This window comes from Cibotium barometz, chromosome 45, assembly GCF_041138505.1.
Source record: "Cibotium barometz isolate CiBa-2024 chromosome 45, ASM4113850v1, whole genome shotgun sequence".
NCBI lineage: Eukaryota > Viridiplantae > Streptophyta > Polypodiopsida > Cyatheales > Cibotiaceae > Cibotium > Cibotium barometz.
Genome location: NC_141090.1, coordinates 41,545,271 through 41,563,353, shown reverse-complemented (window position 1 = coordinate 41,563,353; position 18,083 = coordinate 41,545,271). Strand labels below are relative to the sequence as shown.

The window sequence follows — 18,083 nt, the reverse complement described above, 5'->3', positions numbered from 1 at the left end:
TCTGCTTGTTGAAGCTATTTTAAGTGTGAGAAAGTATGGAAAGCAAAAACCATAGCCCATACTAACACGCACTTCTCAAGGTTTCATGCCATTTGAGCTTTTCTACATCTTTTTTTGTGATGCATTCAAACAAAAGCAATAAATGGAACTATGAATCCTGAAATAAATTTTTTGAGAGGATATCTAAAGCTTAATTTACACTCGGAATGTACACAAGATTATATTCAAAACAAAGGATTTGACTACATTGGCATCTCCCTTACCTTTAATTCTGCATTCATAAATGACATAGATTATATAGTTCCTATACCTCCTTGCCATCTACCTGAGATTCCAAAGATGGCGTTAGGTGTTATGTACTCACACAGCACCATCAGTTTAACACCAACTGTATACACTTAATTTGTGTATCCATACACGACAGTATAAAGTTTCTATACCTCTTTGATATCTACCCCTGATTTTGAAGGCACTAATTATGTACTCTCACAAAACACAGCCCCATCACCCCGTGCATGCACGGGTTGCTCACAGTTTCAGTCTACTGCAAAATCAGACTGAAGTCAATTGTGAAGCGTAGAAGCCTGGAAATAAGCTATGGTGTCTCAAATCCAAACACACGAAAAACACCTGCATAGTACGATCTGTGATATCAAAATCCATAATCTTACAAAATCAAACTACAAACACAACCACCAAGAGAGGGAGAGAAATGAGAAGAACAGGAAGGCAAGGGCACATCTTTACCTTCATCCACTGAATACTTATTTTTATCATCACCAGCAAATGCCAAAAGGTTAAACTTTGGATTCCACTCAACACTATTCATGGCTGCTCTACATGGTATCTGATACACTGACCGGCCGCTCTCTACCTCTGCCTGCAGAAATCGAAAGCAATTTGTTATCAACCACTCTCTCTCTCTCTCTCTCTCTCTCTCTCTCTCTCTCTCTCTCTCTAAGTGTCGAACCACACGTTCTCACCTCGAGCGCGAGACAGCAGACAAATCACAAAGCACAAAGCGCAGCATATCTTCCACTCTCTTACTCGTTGCAAGAAGAGGCGATATATAACACAGCACGAGGATGACTTATACCAGCTCTTTATGGGACTGAATTGCAAGGAGGCTTGGCATATACTCCGCGAGTGTCGCCCACCCACACCTATTACCGACCCTGCCATCTGGTATTTGTCACCAGTTTGGTCCCCTCATCAATCATGAACAGTGTTTCACACACTGTCTAGAACCAAGGTGTGAACAGGGATTTTCCACAGAAGAAAGCTGGAGAATTTACTAGCAAAGTTTGGCCCGAAAGATGGCTTCTAAGCAGAACCAGCATGAGATCTTTAACCTATAAAGTGACTCATACCCCTTGCACTGGCCGTACAGTGAACAGCAGTGCAGCTTCTCCCCTCCTCCTTGCACTGGCTGTACAGTAGACAGCGGGTTGGGCAACTACTTCTCTCTCTTCACCACTCCCTCGTGGCCATCGGTTTAAGGGCTGTTTTTGGAGGAATATGGGACAGTGATTTCAGAGCTTTTCAAGGATTATTTTGTAGACATTAGGGATTGATTTGAGAGCTCCTCTGGGGCAGATTTGAGGCTCCGTTTTGGGGGCTGTTTTGCACGGATTTCAGGGCTGAATTTGGCACTGTACCGGGCTGTTGTTCGAGGCTGATTTGCACTAGTTTATGGTGCTGATTAGTGCCCAGTTTCTTGAGCAAGTGTTTGTGGAGCTTTGTGGAAAATCCAGTGCAAGACTGCACCCGCACCTTGGTTTGGTTGTAACCTTTGTTCATTGGAATAAAGAAGTTCCTACGGGGGCGGCCGTTCCAGCTCAATGTAGTGTTTTGATATTGTTTATGGTTATTTCCGCTGCGTTTTCATATCTATGTTTGGCATCTGAAGTGTCTGTATATTGTTCCGGGTTCCCATCTGGTTTCAGGAGAAAAGCCACTTATGGCAAAAAGGGAAAAGAGCACATCAAAAATAGTGCTAGTGGACTTTATAAAAGCACAAAAACTGGTATTTTTGGCCCATCAGCCACTTTTGGCAAAAAGGGAAAAAAGCACAACTATATTTGGGGTTGCAAATTCTCTTACAAATGACAGGTTGAAATTTCTTGACGGTTATCAGGATTGCTTTGAAGATTCTTTACAAAGAAGTATGCCCCTACTACAGAGGCCAGAGGACCACCGCATAGACCTCATCCCTAGTAGCTCACCTCCGAACCGCAATGTGCTTATAACAAATACCGACAAGAGGAAGTTAGGGACATGAAAGAGTAGAAATAGAGAAAGACGGCATGAGTTGAGAACTATCCATGAAGTGTGTAGTTTCGTGGAGTTATGTTCATATTACAGAAGGTTTATTTGGCATTTTGTACACTTCGCCATTTTGTACACTATCACCACACGACCAGTACTCGTTGTGCCAGATTTGCAAGTCATCACGGGTTTGCCAAAGACAAAGCATGGATGGGATCAAGTATTTGTGGTGGTGGATAGACTCCATTTTGCGTAGAATGTGATCATATCACCACATGACCCCCTAATCATGCTTAACAGGATGTGAGTACAAGATTAGCCTGCATGGCTGGGGCATAAGCTAGTGTGACTAGCCATTGTATCTAAGTCTATAGTGAGACTGGTTGACCATGAGAGTCCAATGTGACTGGAGCTTGCTAGTGTGACTAGCAATCCTCATTTCAAGTGTGACTAGAATTAGTCGACTCAATGTGCAACCAGTGTGACTAATAGCACACTTCAAGACAACCCTGGGATACCATAGTGTGACAAGAACCTAGTAGACACGTGCAAGCTAAGCGAACGGGTGATTTCCATTGTATTCATGCATTTGCATTACTCATCAGATGAATGCATGCTTAGTGAATAGTAGTAAGAGTTTTGGAGGTTTCAAAGAGCACGTAAAAATGCCGTGGGACTTAGCCAAAAGATCAAGTGGAGAAGTTATAATAAATGTGTTCCCACACGCTTACAAAGTGTGAACTATTTATACGTTGAGCACCAAGCACTTTTTGAACTTTGGCCATAGTCACATGAAATTTTGAAAACCTGTTTTGTCCCTACAAAACACGAAACAAACGAAATGGACAAAACATTTTGAAATGAAACGAACACTCCCAACCGAAACGCCATTTTGTCTAGATTTGATTTAAAAAAGAAACCTTATTCTTTTTCTCTTCCCCTTCACTTTCTTCTCCTCTGCATCTCAATTTTCTTTACAAACCTATAAAGACAAAATGACACAAATTTTCTTGTGACTATGTGTAATAGTCTCAAATTTGACTTCTTGGTCAATTTCACCTAATTGTTAAAATTTCTTCTTAGTATTCCACTAGCCCTTCTATTTCCCCCGATTCACAAATCCCAATTTCATACTTTCAACCTCAATGGTCGAACACCGTTTCATCCAAATTCGACTTCTTGGTCAATTGCACCTAATTTCACAATCATTTATTGAAATTTCACCCAAATTCGACTTCTTGGTCAATTGCACCTAATTTCACAATCATTTATTGAAATTTCCTAGAAATGTTCCACTAGCTCTTCAATTTATCATTTTCTTCCAATTTATAAATTCCAATTTCATAATTTCACCTCCATTGCACTTGATTTCACACCCAATGGTTGAAATTTCCTACAATTTCTTCAATTTCTCACTTTCCCCCCCTTTTTGAATCCCAATTTCTTACTTTCAACCTCAATCACATATAATTTCACACCCAATTGGGAAAATTTCCTATGTTTTCCTTAAATTCTTACTTTTCTCAATTTGATTTGACAAGTGTCACTTCAAAACCTATCTAATTCGTCCATAGAGATGAAATGAAACGAAACGTGTCAAACGACGAAACGGGCGAAACATTTCTGGTGACTATGAATATGCCTTTTCTTATTAGTTGGCCTCCCTCTTTTAACTCATGTGAAGGACCCTAGCATCACTTTTAACATGTGTGGGCCCAAGGTTGAAAAGTGTGGCCATGTGGCTGCAATCCCAAAGAGGGCAGCATTTGTAGAATCTGCCCTACAAGGAGCAGGAGCACTACATCTGCAAATGCCCAGCATACTATGAGACCTAGGGGAGATTCCACTACCTCTTCAGTCCATTGTCCAGGATCACTGATTTCCCTGATCAGAGATGCCTGGGACTTTGCTTGATGGAGCTCAGCAGCAGACACAGGGACTCTTGAGCAGAGTTCAGCCTCTGGACACCTCACAGCCGACTATCACCAGCTTTAACAAGATGGCAGAGCACCAGTCAGTGATCCCGCAGGCACCTGCACCTGTAGATCATCCGGACTAGACCGGTGGACATGGCGAGCCTCTTGACAGTCATTGACTCCCCTATGCTGGATATCATAGATGGATGAGGATGATACCCCACACACATGAGCTTTCTCATGTACTGCTATGATATGGAGATACACATTTTTCACATGTATCCAAGTATGCCTATTGTCATCATCATTGTACCGGTAGCTAGTTGTCTATGTTTTTATTTTCCATGATTGAATTATCTCACGGAACTATTGTAACACTTTGTCTGGTCTGATGGACCCTTTAGGTCTTTTTAACACTTTGTCTATAGATGGAGGCACTCCCCCCATTCCAATACAGCATAGAGGCCCTGTCATTTGCTCTCAGTCGCACATAGCGGAACAGGGTTATCAGGAAGGACATTGTCAGACTGGATACTCAGAGGACATGGAGTTCACCTAGTCATCCACTGGGGACGAAGATTGCCTTCTACAGAGATCACCTCCTACGCCTGACAAAGGATGGGTTCATCATCCGCCCACACTACATGGACACACACCTATCCTTTGGGGTGAGATGTGCAGATCCGCACCTCGTCCCACCAGCTGAGAGTGGAGACTACCAAATATGGGCCTAGGGCGGCCACACCAGAGGACAGGATATGCTAGCTTTGTCACACAGAGCCCGAGACAGAGGATCATTACATATGCCGATGCCCTGTATACTATGAGATTCGGGGGAGGTTCCACTGCCTCTTCCGAGCTGGGTTCGGACCACTTGCCAGGATCATGGACTTCCCGGATCAGAGATGCCTAGGACTTTTTCTTCTAGAGCTCCGTAGACACAGGGAGTCCTTAGTGAGATCTAGATCAGCTGTACTTGCTCACGGACCAGCACACAGAGCTCTCACCGACTTCTTCCATACCAGCACTCCGAGGGCCGATCCACCCATCATACCCAGACCACAGGCTAGTGTAGGAGCTCGGCCGAGAGGTGTGACACTCGACAGAGCCACTGAGTTATGCAGAGCTTGATGCCCCAGACCCCATGGCCCTCGCCCACGGCCACACCACCACAAGAGGATCCGGGCCATCATCACAAGGCCTTCTCGTGCCAGCTCAGTTTTACCACCTTAAGCACCATGTCACAGAGGCCCATGAGGGATGTATTAGGGTGATATAAGAGCTCTCTACTCATGTACCTAGATCAGATTTTATAGTTCTAGATTTTTGTTATCTTTCTTTATTACTATTTTGTACCTACCTCATGGATATGATGTAACCTCTTGGTCTCATAGGTCATTTTCGCCTTTTGAAGACGTTAATACAACTTTCTTCTCTCTCTCTCTCTCTCTCTCTCTCTCTCTCTCTCACACACACACACACACGTGCATGTGCACATAATGTAATTGCTTGCACATAAAGAGAACAGTGAGTTAAGGAGCTCACTATGTCAATAAACAAGTCCTCACTAGCTGAAGCTATGTACTTGCCATCATGATTGAAACTGATTGTTCGCACTGGCCACCTGGAAAGTACATCAATTTCACAAAGGATAATGTCTTGCCTTGTGAAGAGTCGCAATGGTTCTAGAAGAGCTTTTTCTACGTGCCTAGCATTGCAATACTTGAAACGAGTGGAAAGCCTTACTCGAGCTTGGTAAAGGTGCGAACACACAACATTTCTGAAAGATCCCATAGACTAACAAGAGCATCTGCACTCCCCACAGCAAAGTACCTGTAAGATCAGGTAAGGATGAGTGTGCATACAAGATGAGTAGCCGGCACAATACCAAGGCGTAAAAGTAAGCAATGTGTGGCAGATACTAATAATTCATCTAAAACTATGTCATGACATTATTGATCTAACCAATATGTTGAGTAGACGACATTAGAAAGGTTAGACCTACTGATGTTGATAATAGTTAATACTTAAATTTGTTTGCACAAAAGTACCTTCCAGTTGGATCAATGGCAATACAATAGCATCCTGCTGTGTGAGCATCGATGCTCTGTAACGTGGAAAGAGAGGGGTAAGATAAGATGTCTACTGTTCCTGCACATATAGGACATAGGATGTTAACACAAACATTGCAATTTTTTCAAATACATCAAAAAAATTTACTTGGCAGCAGCAATTACCATTCCCAGTCGTAAGGAAAAAAAGTTCTCCAGTAGTATTCCATGCTATTTCATTGACCTGGCAAAATCCATTGTTAAGATCAAGGCCAGTACAGCTACGCAGCAAGAGATTAACAAAAGCAGAGCTCCGTTGGCTTAACCATGCAAATCTCTTGAAAGCATAACCTATGCACCTTGTACTTGTATACATGGTGTCCTCCAATGCCATCACAATGGGACAGCCCTACATGTACTCACTCTCCATGAAGTCTTTATGCTGACAGGAAAGGACCACCAGTCATAGCCAACCCTCCATCCACATGGCCCTAGTATGTCCCAAGGTAGACAGCATTTGTTACGTCCCGAGAGGCCTAGGGTTAGGGCTAGGGACGTGGACTAACTGAGGTTAGGGTCAGGGCTTATATGGGGCGTAGGGATCTGGAGGGTTCACACATGGGCTAAGGGCGCTAGCAAGATGAGGTCTAGATTGGCTAAGAGATTATAATTAATGGCCAGGGCTAATAATGACAAAAAGCTTATAAATACAGCAAGAAAGCTTATAAATAGAGCAAGGGCCAATAATAGCTATACGAGTGACCATGGGGGCACTTACGTGTTATCAAGGTATCCATGCGGTCGACATGAGGGCTACCAAGGGCATGCAAGGTGGGTGGTTCCGCCTAGTGGTATGGGACGCTAGGTTGGGGCCATCGGTACCACGCAGGCTCATGGCAATCAAACCTCAAGCTCAGGGGTGAGTCCAGAGGACTCTACGGTCGGGTGGTGAGTTGCTAGCTATAATATATCACAGTCATGCGATGTGTATGATGTCAGGTCTATGAAACCTCGTTAGGGTCTTGGTCTAGGTCAGATAATCTTTGGGCGTGGTCTACTGAGACCTCGCATTGGTATCAAAGCCATGAATCTGACAAGTGCTAGATCCCCAGGATGCCTGGAGATCTCCAATAACATCAGAATGAAGCAAGGATGCCCATTGTCTTCCACACTCTTTGGCCTCTACATTGACGAGATGTCGGCCTTCATTGATAGAGGAGGGCGAGGAGGTGTATCACTAGCACGCATCCTTGTTTCCATACTACTTTATGCTGATGACATTGTGCTTATTGCAGATTTTCCAAAGGCATCTTGACACATTACAAGACTTTTGTGCACAGCAAGATCTCACAGTATACCTTGGGAAAACCAAGGTTATGGTCTTCAACACATCCACTCTTTTCACATCTCAACTGAGTTTCACCTACATGGGCAGCCTAGTGGAGATTGCACACTCATATGTGTACTAGGTAGTCACTTTTACCAAACCGGTCTTCTCAATTAGCCATGCTACAGAGGCTAGACTAATGAGAGGGTAAGTTTCTCTTGCTATGATGGCAAGACAATGCTTCCACGTCCATTTCCAAGAGCCGAGGACCAACATGAGGCTATTTGACACCTTGGTCACTCCGGCATTGAAGTATGGAGCACCCTTTGGGGCACATGATCTCACACCAACCAAATGGCCAAAGATAGAGAGGCCTCAAGTCTTGATGCTCCCCCGTATGATACACAGCAAACCATGATATTATCCTGGTAGAGTTTGTTGCAGCACCCATGGTAGTAGAGGCACTCTTTTAGACAAACATACATTCACAAGATCCCCTAGAGAATCCGGAGGCTCGCCCTACAGTCCTCTCGGCATTTAGCAACAAATGGGCACGAGTCATGGTATAGCCAAGTATGCACCTAGTTCACAAGGCAGGGACTTAGCATGCATCGCCTCCCACCACTCTAGTATGACCCGAACTCCCCATTCATCAGCCTGTCTCAGGATGACAAAAACCGGGTGATCAAATATGATTTATTGGGACTATACATACAGGATACCTGGATCACAATACATGAGCCACTCTCACACAAATGGCAGTTCTACATGGATTCTTTCATGAGGCTTACGAAGGATGGTTTCATACTAAGGGCCCAATATCTTGACATATACATGTCACATCGACTTCAACTTGGATTTCTACATCAGCATATTTGTTTGCTTTTGTATTCCATGATGTATTGATCCTTGCTTGTTAAAGCCCATGGATTGTTCCAAAATAAATTCATGAAAGGGGGCAGGGCCTGTTCCCCACTCAGTATGTGTGTCCTGTGCAAAGTTCCCTAAACCCCTCTCTCCCTCTCTCTATCTTCTCTCTCTTGGATACGTGGTGGAATCTGTCACGGCACCCCCGCTGGGCTTACAAGCCTTATTCCAAACTGTCACATACATACAAAGGATACTAGCGATGGATTCGTCACGGTTGTTGCCAAAATAAATTCAAGAAAGGGGGCGGGGCCTGTTCCCCACTCAGTGTGTGTGTCCTGTGCAAAGTTCCCTAAACCCTTCTCTCTCTCCCTCTATCTTCTCTCTCGATATTTCTATCTCTTGGATACGTGGTGGAATCTGTCACGGCACCAACTGTCACATACATACAGAGGATACTAGCGATGGATTCGTCACAGTTGCCATACCTGGCACCACACTCTTCTCAGGCGATAGCAGAGAGAGGGGTGCATCCATCCTGGTATGCTTCTGTCCTCACATGGTTCACCACACACGGGCTACAGATAAGCCGACTACCCCCATTTTAGCTTGAACCAGACTCCCCCTACACCAAGCTCACAGGGTAATTCAATATGACTTGCTACAGTTACACATTTGAGATACATGGAATACCCTAGGGGAGCCTCTACCACCCAAGATGCAGTACTAAAGTGACCATTTTTTGAGGCTTACAGAGTATGGATTCATACAAAGGCCAGGGTACCTAGATGTTTTCATGTCACATGCCATGAGGAAAGCACTTGGTCAGCTGAGGATCTCATCCCGTAGGCTCGAGATTGAGGTTGGCAGAGCAGCAGGGATCCCTAGAGAGAGCAGACTCTGTGTAGATTGTTCCTTGGAGGAGTAGAGTCTGAGGAGCATTATATTTGTCAGTGCCCGGTGTATTATGAGATCAGGGGGGGATTCCACTGCCTATTCAGAGAGGGGTTTGGGCCATTATCTCAGGTTATGGAGTATCTAGATCTTCCTGTTGGAGATCCGACCACACAGACAGTTACTATTCAGAGATCCTCGACCCCGGCCCCCATCTCAGTATACCATCACCAGTTTTTTCTGCCCACAAGAGGACACTTGGACGGATGAGGCCTCCATAGTAACGACAAGGGGCCCACCATCTTGCCCCTCGACAAGAATTGCCCTGCCTCATGCCACCGCACATCGGAGAGCCGGACGGCCTCACCCTCCTAGAAGCACCCCACGCTCACCAACCCCAAATTGATGGGATCCTCACCCGCCACCGAGCATTTGTAGCTGCTACCCCGTCCCAGCTTATCCTCGGCCCTGCAGATCTAGGGGCCCTCCTCACCCCCTGCCCAATGCTGGACATCCTTTACGGACCCCTACCACATATCGATGGATAGCTCCCTCTCCACACTCACGCCCCCTGTATCCTCTACACTCACTTTCTATCCCAATGATGAGGATGGTGCTTCTCCATGATGCACAACTAACCTAGATTTTGCAAACGGCACTAAGTTTGATGGTTGCAACACTTGTGCTCATTCTTATCTTTTGAGTCTGCCCGTATGACCAGTGTATCACACTTGAAGATGATATATCCTCTCTCGTGCATGCAATCCATGGGGAAATACCCAACTCTATGATCACTCTCTAGCCATCTTTCTGCCTTGTCAAGGGCTAGCACATAAGGGCCTTCTTTAATGTCTGCATATTTAGCCCTTTCCTAGTATGTCCAGACTCCACGTGCATCTGATGGCAGGCATCTTATCATGAAAATAGGTAGTAAAGAGCCTTGAAGTAAATGTGCCTTACCTCATATGGAAACTTGCGTTTGTTGATTGCCTTGAACTTGCGCACATCAATGATTGTAAGCTCATCATCCTGTGAGCAGTTCAAAAACCAAATGTAAAGAGACATACTCTGGTCTATCAATAAACAGAAACTTGACAAAATATTGATGTGTGCATACACTCACCCTGTTTCCAACTGCAATGTGTGTGCCGTCTGGTTTGAAGGTTATATTGATGTTCTCACCACTCAGCTCCACTTGTTGCGAGCACTTCCCAGCTGCAGCAATACTTTAGGGTTGCTAATTTTTGTTTATACATCTGAACTATGCTTTTAAAATGATAACTATTCATAATAGTCTACATTTTAAATCATATATGTTCTCAAAAAAACACTAGGTTCACAATAGTCTACCTTTGAAACCCACTAGGTTAGACAAATGCCAACTAGTGGCTGTATTGAACAGTGTTTAAATCTCATTGAGCAGTAGTAAATCACTGTTCTATGGGCCAGTGTAAAGTGACCTTGAAGTTACGAGCACCCTCACCTAAGTGAGGTTCAGGGTCATCGATGGACACTCACATGTGGTGGGTGGAGCCCAAGGAGTTAGGACCCCGATGAGGCCTTGGCCTTAGTTTGACTCAAGCAGCCTTACACCTCGATGGGTAGGTACCTCTGATATAAGACAACAAGGCTTGGATGAGGAGCCCACGCATAACCTCAACCTCCGGGGTGCTCATGTCGGGAACAAATCAACCACCCGAAAAGGTTGTCACGTCTTTCTCCTTGGACCCTAATTGTAATGTATTGACCTTTCTGAAGCCCCCAGCCCCAAGGCTTCAAAAATATATTTGAGCTACAACCCTATACTCCAAAGCTTAGGCTTCCCCTCTTTGCCATTATGCCTTTATCCTCTCACTCTTAATTACATCCATCACAACCTGACCTTTTACTATTCCCCCCTACAACTTCGTGCATATCACTGCTCTCATCAAAGGCCCTCTTTTACAATTTTCCTTCAATTTTTTCCCACAGGAAAGGTTGCAATGCAAGGTAGGTAGTAAAACCTAAAGTATTCATTTAGTCTACTTTCTTTCCCTTCACAATCATCCTCATATCACTGGCCCCTCTCAATGATGCCCCTTCATATCACAATCTTCTACATTCTCATGCTTGGGAAGCCAATGTACTGGCTGAATACGAATGTCACCACCATCTTTAGAGTCACAGAATGAAGTAAGTAGAAATGTAGTACAAGCATGAATGTTAACTCTGCACTTTAATTTTCTCTGGATGTTTCCTCTCATTTATGGACCAATTGCATCTTCCACAAGAGCAAGAAGCAAAGATCTCATAATCATATTTGATCATCATGATGCTATAGCCCTAAGAGTTAATGAGTTAGCCCTCAAAAAAGATGGTGATACAACATGATGGTCTTGAAAACCAGGTACAAACCTCACAATCCCATTACAAGAACAATCCACACCCACAAGACTCTAGCTTGTCTATTCCTAGTTCAATACATTTGATATTGTGCACTATGTACCGTGTTGATTGCAATGCTGCGGTAAATGAAATAGACTAGTGCAAGACTACAAAACCACTTTCTTCACTCACTCCGAGCATCCCAAAGCCTCACTGTTTTATCTCCTGATGCAGTTGCAAGCACATCAGCATGCTTGGGGTCCCAACAAAGCTGGTCAACACTATCTGCATGCCCCTTCAACTCCATCTCCTTCATCTTGTTCTGAAAAAACAAAGAGTAATCATCCATCTCTCTCTCTCTCTCTCTCTCTCTCTCTCTCTCTCTCTCACGCACACACACACACATTGGACTCATAGACCCACTAGATCTTTTGAAGACGTTTAATATAACTCTCTCTCTCTCTCTCTCTCTCTCTCTCTCTCTCTCACACACACACACACACACACATTTTCAGTACTTTTTGTTTCCAAGTTCACAATCTACACATGGAAGTTGGTCTCATAGACCCATCGGGACTTTCCTAGATGACAATAAAATCTCTCTCTCTCTCTCTCTCTCTCTCTCTCTCATGCGACACATCCAGGATTTCACCATCCCACCACTTCTTGGGGCCGATTACACAAACCTCACTACATCTCTGCCACCCATCCCTAACCCACCCATATCCACTTTCACCCGCATTCATTTCCACCATAACCTAGATTTCAATTACGAGGATCATCTTGTCAAAATGCGCAGCAAAAGACTAACGCACATAGGAGACGCATCACCATCGAGAACCACGAACACCCCCAACGGGCACTACAGCATCCCTCCACCGAGCTCCCATCTCCCGGTGAGCTGCCTCCCAAAACACCGGCCGGAGGAGATGACTATGACAAGGTGCCACTCAAGCCTATATATGGCTCTTCAACTTCCCATGCTTCCACTTATGGGATAATCCAAGGCACCCTCTAGCCACAGATCACAACACTGGAAATTGCCAACCTTCCAACACATCTATCCTGCTGCATTTCCGACCTTGATCTCACATTGCCCATCTCCACCCTCACATCACAGCTCTCTTCCATCTTTCATCAACCCAAGCCATTTTCCCTCGCAACACTTGCTCCATCGCCCGACGGATCTCTGCACAAGCAAGACTGAGGCTCAAAGTGCCATACAGGAAACCTAATATTTGTATCCAATTGTTACGTCTCGACAGGCCTAAGATTAGGGCTAGGGGCATGTGCTGACCCAAAATTAAGGTTAAGGGCTTAGCCCGAGCATGGGGACCTGGAGGGTTCACATGTGGGCTAAGGGCACAAGCAAGAAGAGGCCTAGATTGGCTAAGCTTATAATTAATAGACTAGGGCTAATAATGGCCAAAAGCTTATAAATAAGTGGGAAGCCTATAAATAGAGCAAGGGCCAATAATAGCCGAGTTTTTACAATATAAGTGACCTTGGCGTTACTTACTAGACACGAGGTCAAGTAGTCGCATAGTGGCCTGGGGTTAACAAGGAAGCGTGCAAGATCTCGTGGCCATAGAGCTCCAAGGTGGATGGTCCGGCGTAGTGGTATGGGATGCTAGGTTGAGGTCATGACGTACCAAGCAAGCTCGCAGTAATTAGACCTCAAGCTCGGGGGGTGGTTCGAGGCATTGAACCTACGGTTGGGTGGTGAGTCACTAGCCACAATCCATCCTAGTCATGGGATGTGTACGACGATGTCGAGTCTATAAAACCTCACAGAGTTTTGGTTCTGGGTCAGATAATCCTTGGGCTTGGTCTGTGGAGACCTTACATTGGTATCGGAGCCTAGATCTGACAAGTGCTAGAACTCGGGGCATGAACAACGAACAATATAGTAGCCTCATACAGGCTGTTTGGCAAGAAAGCTATGGTTTCCCTACATGGACATGCGGGGAAGCAAGAAAGGGAGAAATCTCTCGCTGCAAGGCGGCCAGAACAACCTGAGCACATCGGGCAATGGGGCTCGATTGTGCGCGACATTTCTGCAATCGGCTGGACATAGCAGCAACTCAACGCCCGTACAAGGCAGCCCATATGCATGGCGCAAGGCTAGGACAGCAAGGCAGCGGCCTACACAACAAGTGGGTCAAAACTATGAGGGACTCCTCCCCAGGACCACCTAATACACAGGCATAAACAAGATTAGTACAAACAAAGAAGGGTGCAAGAAAGCTCACCACCCAATCGTAGATTCGCCTCCGCAAAGCTCCCCTAGGACAGGGGCTAAGGTTCCACTCCCACGAACCCTTGCCAGTCAACCCTGGCATCCCATGCCACCAATGCCTGCCCACAGGGACCCTTGGCAAGACTACCCATGATCCGCCATGTCCATGGCACAAGTAAGCCTCTTGGTCAAGGTCCAGACCACAATGTATCAATAATAACCCAAGACTCACTTATATAGTGCTTATTGGTGCCATAAGTAATAGTCCAATCATAATTAGCCAATAACCTTAGATTTATTAAATCTAAACCTTAGCCACCTGAATCCACCTGCTTTTCCTAATCCTAGGGCTCTTCTAACCCCAAGGGTTAGTGCTAGGTACATAACATTCCTCTCCACTTAGGACATTTCCACTCTTGGAAATAAATGAAGGAGAATCTAGCTACCTACATCAACTGCCTCCAAAATCAGGTTTAGACCTGGCTATCAAATCCACATAGCCACGTATCAAGGAACCAGCTCAACTGATGATGTTCCTCTAACATATGACCGTGGAAAGAAGACTCCTTGAAAAACATAAACCATCCTTCAATCCTCCGACTCCTCATGGAATAAGAAACCCGAAATTGCTAGGACAATTGTCTGCTAGCTTGCTAGCTGCAACATCATACCTATCCTTTCCAGGGTCTAGTAAATCCTCGTACCTACGGGATATCATACCTCCCTCTCAAAGACTCCTAAAACTATCAAGCACACAATTGTGTCTCCTTCAAGCTATCAAAGTCTCAGGGAATCGGCGTTTTAACCCAACTCCTACCAAACATAACCTAGCTATTGCTAGAACTATATGCTCAATAGTATCATAGACAAACTGTACCTCTTCCAATAAAATTGTCGCCTAGAGCTGTATGCACAAAGCATAACCTCCAAAACATGATTCCACCATCTCTGCTTGCCCATCAGACTAAGGATAATCAAACAAAACACAAGTCCATCAATTCTCCGGATGACCTCCTGTAGGAGCGTCGCGTTGCGACAATCATAAGGAATTTCTCTCCTAATCCCAACACAATCGGGCACGCAAGCTCTATCACCCTCGAACAACAACCGGTTCCGAATATGATACTTAGTAGCTTCCACCCGAACAAGTGGAATGATTCCCGAGTCCTGGTCTAAATCAATGGAGCTCCCCGCTTGGACCTACTGCCAATACCGAATGAAACTCCCATCGGCCAAACATAACCCTCACAAGGAATCATATAAGTCAGCACAAAACTGGGTAAAAGATTCACCCACCCAGTCCTAGCAACTCCTTCCAAATTACCCTTTCGATTTTCTTGCCAAGTCTTGTGTAACTCTATCTACAGTAGGGTAACCATCCCCCATAAGAGTAGGACATAGCAAGATTAGAAAATATAGATACATCTAGAAACTCTACATGCTACAGATCCTAGCGTCCCTAATGAAACTCCACCAGTCGGTGTGGAATGCTTGGTTGAACATTTGTCTCCTTATGCATTCATGCGCATGTAAATAGAACAGAAGGGGAGTAAAATTGGATAAAGCATCTGTGCTAAAGAGCTAAAAACTATACAAAAGCTATCAGTTTTAAAAAGAAAACACTATATTATGTGCATACATGGCTATGGGGCTCGATGTGCCAAATGCGTGCAGTCTGATCAACAGAACCAGAAGCAAGTTTTTTGCCCGTGCAGTTCCAAGCGACGGAGTGCACCTGCTCACCCCCCCCCCCCCCCAAAGAAAAAAAAAACAACAGGTGTTAGTGATAGCAGACTCTTCAGCAAAAACTACAAGCGTGAACAGGGGGGAATTTATTGGTTTAAACGGGAACCTTTTTCTGGTGGCCAACATATTCGCGGGTGTGGAGATTCTTAAAGGGCGCTGCTCTCTTGGCGTCTGTGTGGGGAGGGGAAGGGGGGGAGCTTGAGAGGACCGGTGACTGCTCCACAGAGGAACCCATAAGCTTCAAACAACAGTTCGTTTAACAAGAAAGGCGCTTCTCTAATGTGTGTGTGTGTGTGTGCGTGCGCATATTTTAGAACATAAATCCCCAGGTTGGGATGGTTTGACGGTTGAAATTTTTGTAGCCTTCTGGGCTGAATTGAAGGGTCCAATCTTGAAGCTCGTTAATGTAGCCTGGCAGCATCAACATCTTCCCTCAGCTTGGAAGCATGGTCTGGTTAAGCTTCTGCCCAAAAAACCTCTGTGTGAAACAATGGATGACTGGAGGCCTATCACTTTGATGCCTGTTATATATAAACTTATTGCTAAAATGTTGGTACACCGGATAAAGGATATCCTTCATGATGGACTTCATCCCAGGCAATATGGTATTGTTCCAAGAAGGCATATACATGATAATATCTCCAATACTCTCATTGCAATGGAATATGCAAAATACTCTGCTCAAGATGTATTGGTCATGCAGGTGGATGTGGCAAAGGCATTTGATACGGTGCAGTGGGATTATGTTTCTCAAATCATGTCTAAACTTGGTTTTGGGCCAAAGCTAGTTAATGTCATATATTGACTTTACTCAGATTCCACTACTCAATGCTTTATAGGGAAACATTTGTCTGAGTCTTGGACTCTAGAACGATCAGTTCGACAAGGATGCCCTCTCAGTGCTCTGTTTTATGCTATTGCTTCGCATCCTTTGCTTCTTTACATGAATCATCTGGTTGATACTAGACAGTTAGAGGGGCTTCAGATTTCTGGTTCACGGCCTTTCATTGCACAGGCTTATGCAGATGATTCATTCTTCATGCCAAAGAACAGTCCTTTGGAGCTTCGTCTATTGATGGATACTCTTTCAGATTTTGGTTTGGCAGCTGGTTTAAAAATTAATTTTCAGAAATCAAAACTCTTACCTCTCAAGCATTGTGACTGGCATGCTATCCTGTGGCCCGGCCAGATTATTTATCCGGAAAGCATAGTAAGACACTTGGGCTATCCCATTGGCTGGAAAATCAGAAATAAGCAACAAATATCTTGGGTGCTAAACAAAATTAAGGACAAATTAGAATATTGGAAGATCTCCACTTAGCCATTACATGTACGGCTTCGAATTGTTCAGTCCATTGTTCTGGCTTATGTCCAATTCTACCTTCCTCTCTTACACTGGTCATCTCGAGATCTTTCTTCTTTTATGTCTCAAGCCATGGAGATTTTTTGGAAAACTAAGCTTCATAAAAAAGCTTTAAGGTTGCTCAAAATGGACCTGCTTTGCTCGCCAAAAATGCATGGTGGTTTGAATATTATAAACATCAAATTTCATGTGCTGGCAAGAAAGATCACTATGCTCAAAACCTTTTTTCAACAAGAGCAGCCTTGGTCTATCATGTTGGCAATTATGTGTGGTCGGATGTGCACAAATGCTTATGGTCGTTGGTTGGTTGATCCATCGGAAGTAGTGCTTGGCAAATTTCAAGGTAAAATCCTTGGTTGTCCATTTTCTACTTCCTTGATTCAGGATTGGAAGAAAGTGCTCTCTCGCATCAAATGGTCTCCCCATCCTGCTTCTATAGCTTCCTCGCTTCGAATGGAAAGCACACATTGGAGTGCTGTTTTTTACTCTCCCCTTGCTGTACAACAACCAATCAGAGCTTACAATCTTATGAAATTGGGCATCCGGTTCATTGACGACGTGGTGGATACTACAGGGCAAATTCTTTCTTTTCCGGCAGCATGCCAACAATACAATCTTGGGATGCATCATAGATCTATATGGAAAGCTATTGGAGATCTCTTACACCCTTTCATTCCGATTCCAACATTGGATGTAAGAGACAGGCTTCAAGATTGGCATCTTCAGTCTTCAAGTTCAAGATTATCCTCTCAATCTTTGCATCTATTGACTTCTATACAGGCTTATCGATTGATATTACCTCCTCCATGGATTGCTCAGCATGCTAATTCTCTTTGGCATCTGGATAAGTCTTTAGCTTGGTGAAAAGCAAAACTGACATTGATATGGAAGTTGAAAATGCCATTGAAACAGAGACTCTTTCTCTAGAGATGCATTGTCGGTATTTTTCCAGTGGGAGTGAAATTAGCTCAAAGAAGGATTGCCTCTCCTATTTGTCCAAGATGTCATCATACTACTGAGAGTGTTCCGCATTTATTGTGGTCTTGTT

At 44.4% G+C, this 18,083-nt stretch overlaps 1 protein-coding gene across 1 annotated transcript; it reads right to left on the bottom strand.

Annotated features, from left to right (window-relative positions):
• Window positions 1–246: 246 nt before the first annotated feature.
• TEX1 (Transducin/WD40 repeat-like superfamily protein) lies at window positions 247–15,982 on the bottom strand. Its single transcript, XM_086783344.1, has 11 exons — window positions 15,779–15,982; window positions 15,566–15,661; window positions 11,880–12,009; window positions 10,447–10,538; window positions 10,284–10,352; window positions 6,422–6,479; window positions 6,236–6,335; window positions 5,931–6,017; window positions 5,730–5,808; window positions 748–880; window positions 247–630 (listed from the first exon to the last, which is right to left on the bottom strand). The coding sequence occupies exons 1-11, from the start codon at window positions 15,905–15,907 to the stop codon at window positions 596–598; spliced, it is 1,008 nt and encodes a 335-aa protein (XP_086639470.1). The 5' UTR covers window positions 15,908–15,982; the 3' UTR covers window positions 247–595.
• Between the last annotated feature and the right edge of the window lie 2,101 nt (window positions 15,983–18,083).

Coding starts and splice junctions, on each gene's coding strand:
- TEX1 (XM_086783344.1), bottom strand. CDS start 15,907: ATGGGTTCCTCTGTGGAGCAGTCACCGGTCCTCTCAAGCTCCCCCCCT. Junction 6,480..10,283: donor AACGCAAGTTTCCATATGAG/GTAAGGCACATT, acceptor GGATTTTGCCAG/GTCAATGAAATAGCATGGAA. Junction 5,809..5,930: donor CGCACCTTTACCAAGCTCGA/GTAAGGCTTTCC, acceptor TGTACTTTCCAG/GTGGCCAGTGCGAACAATCA.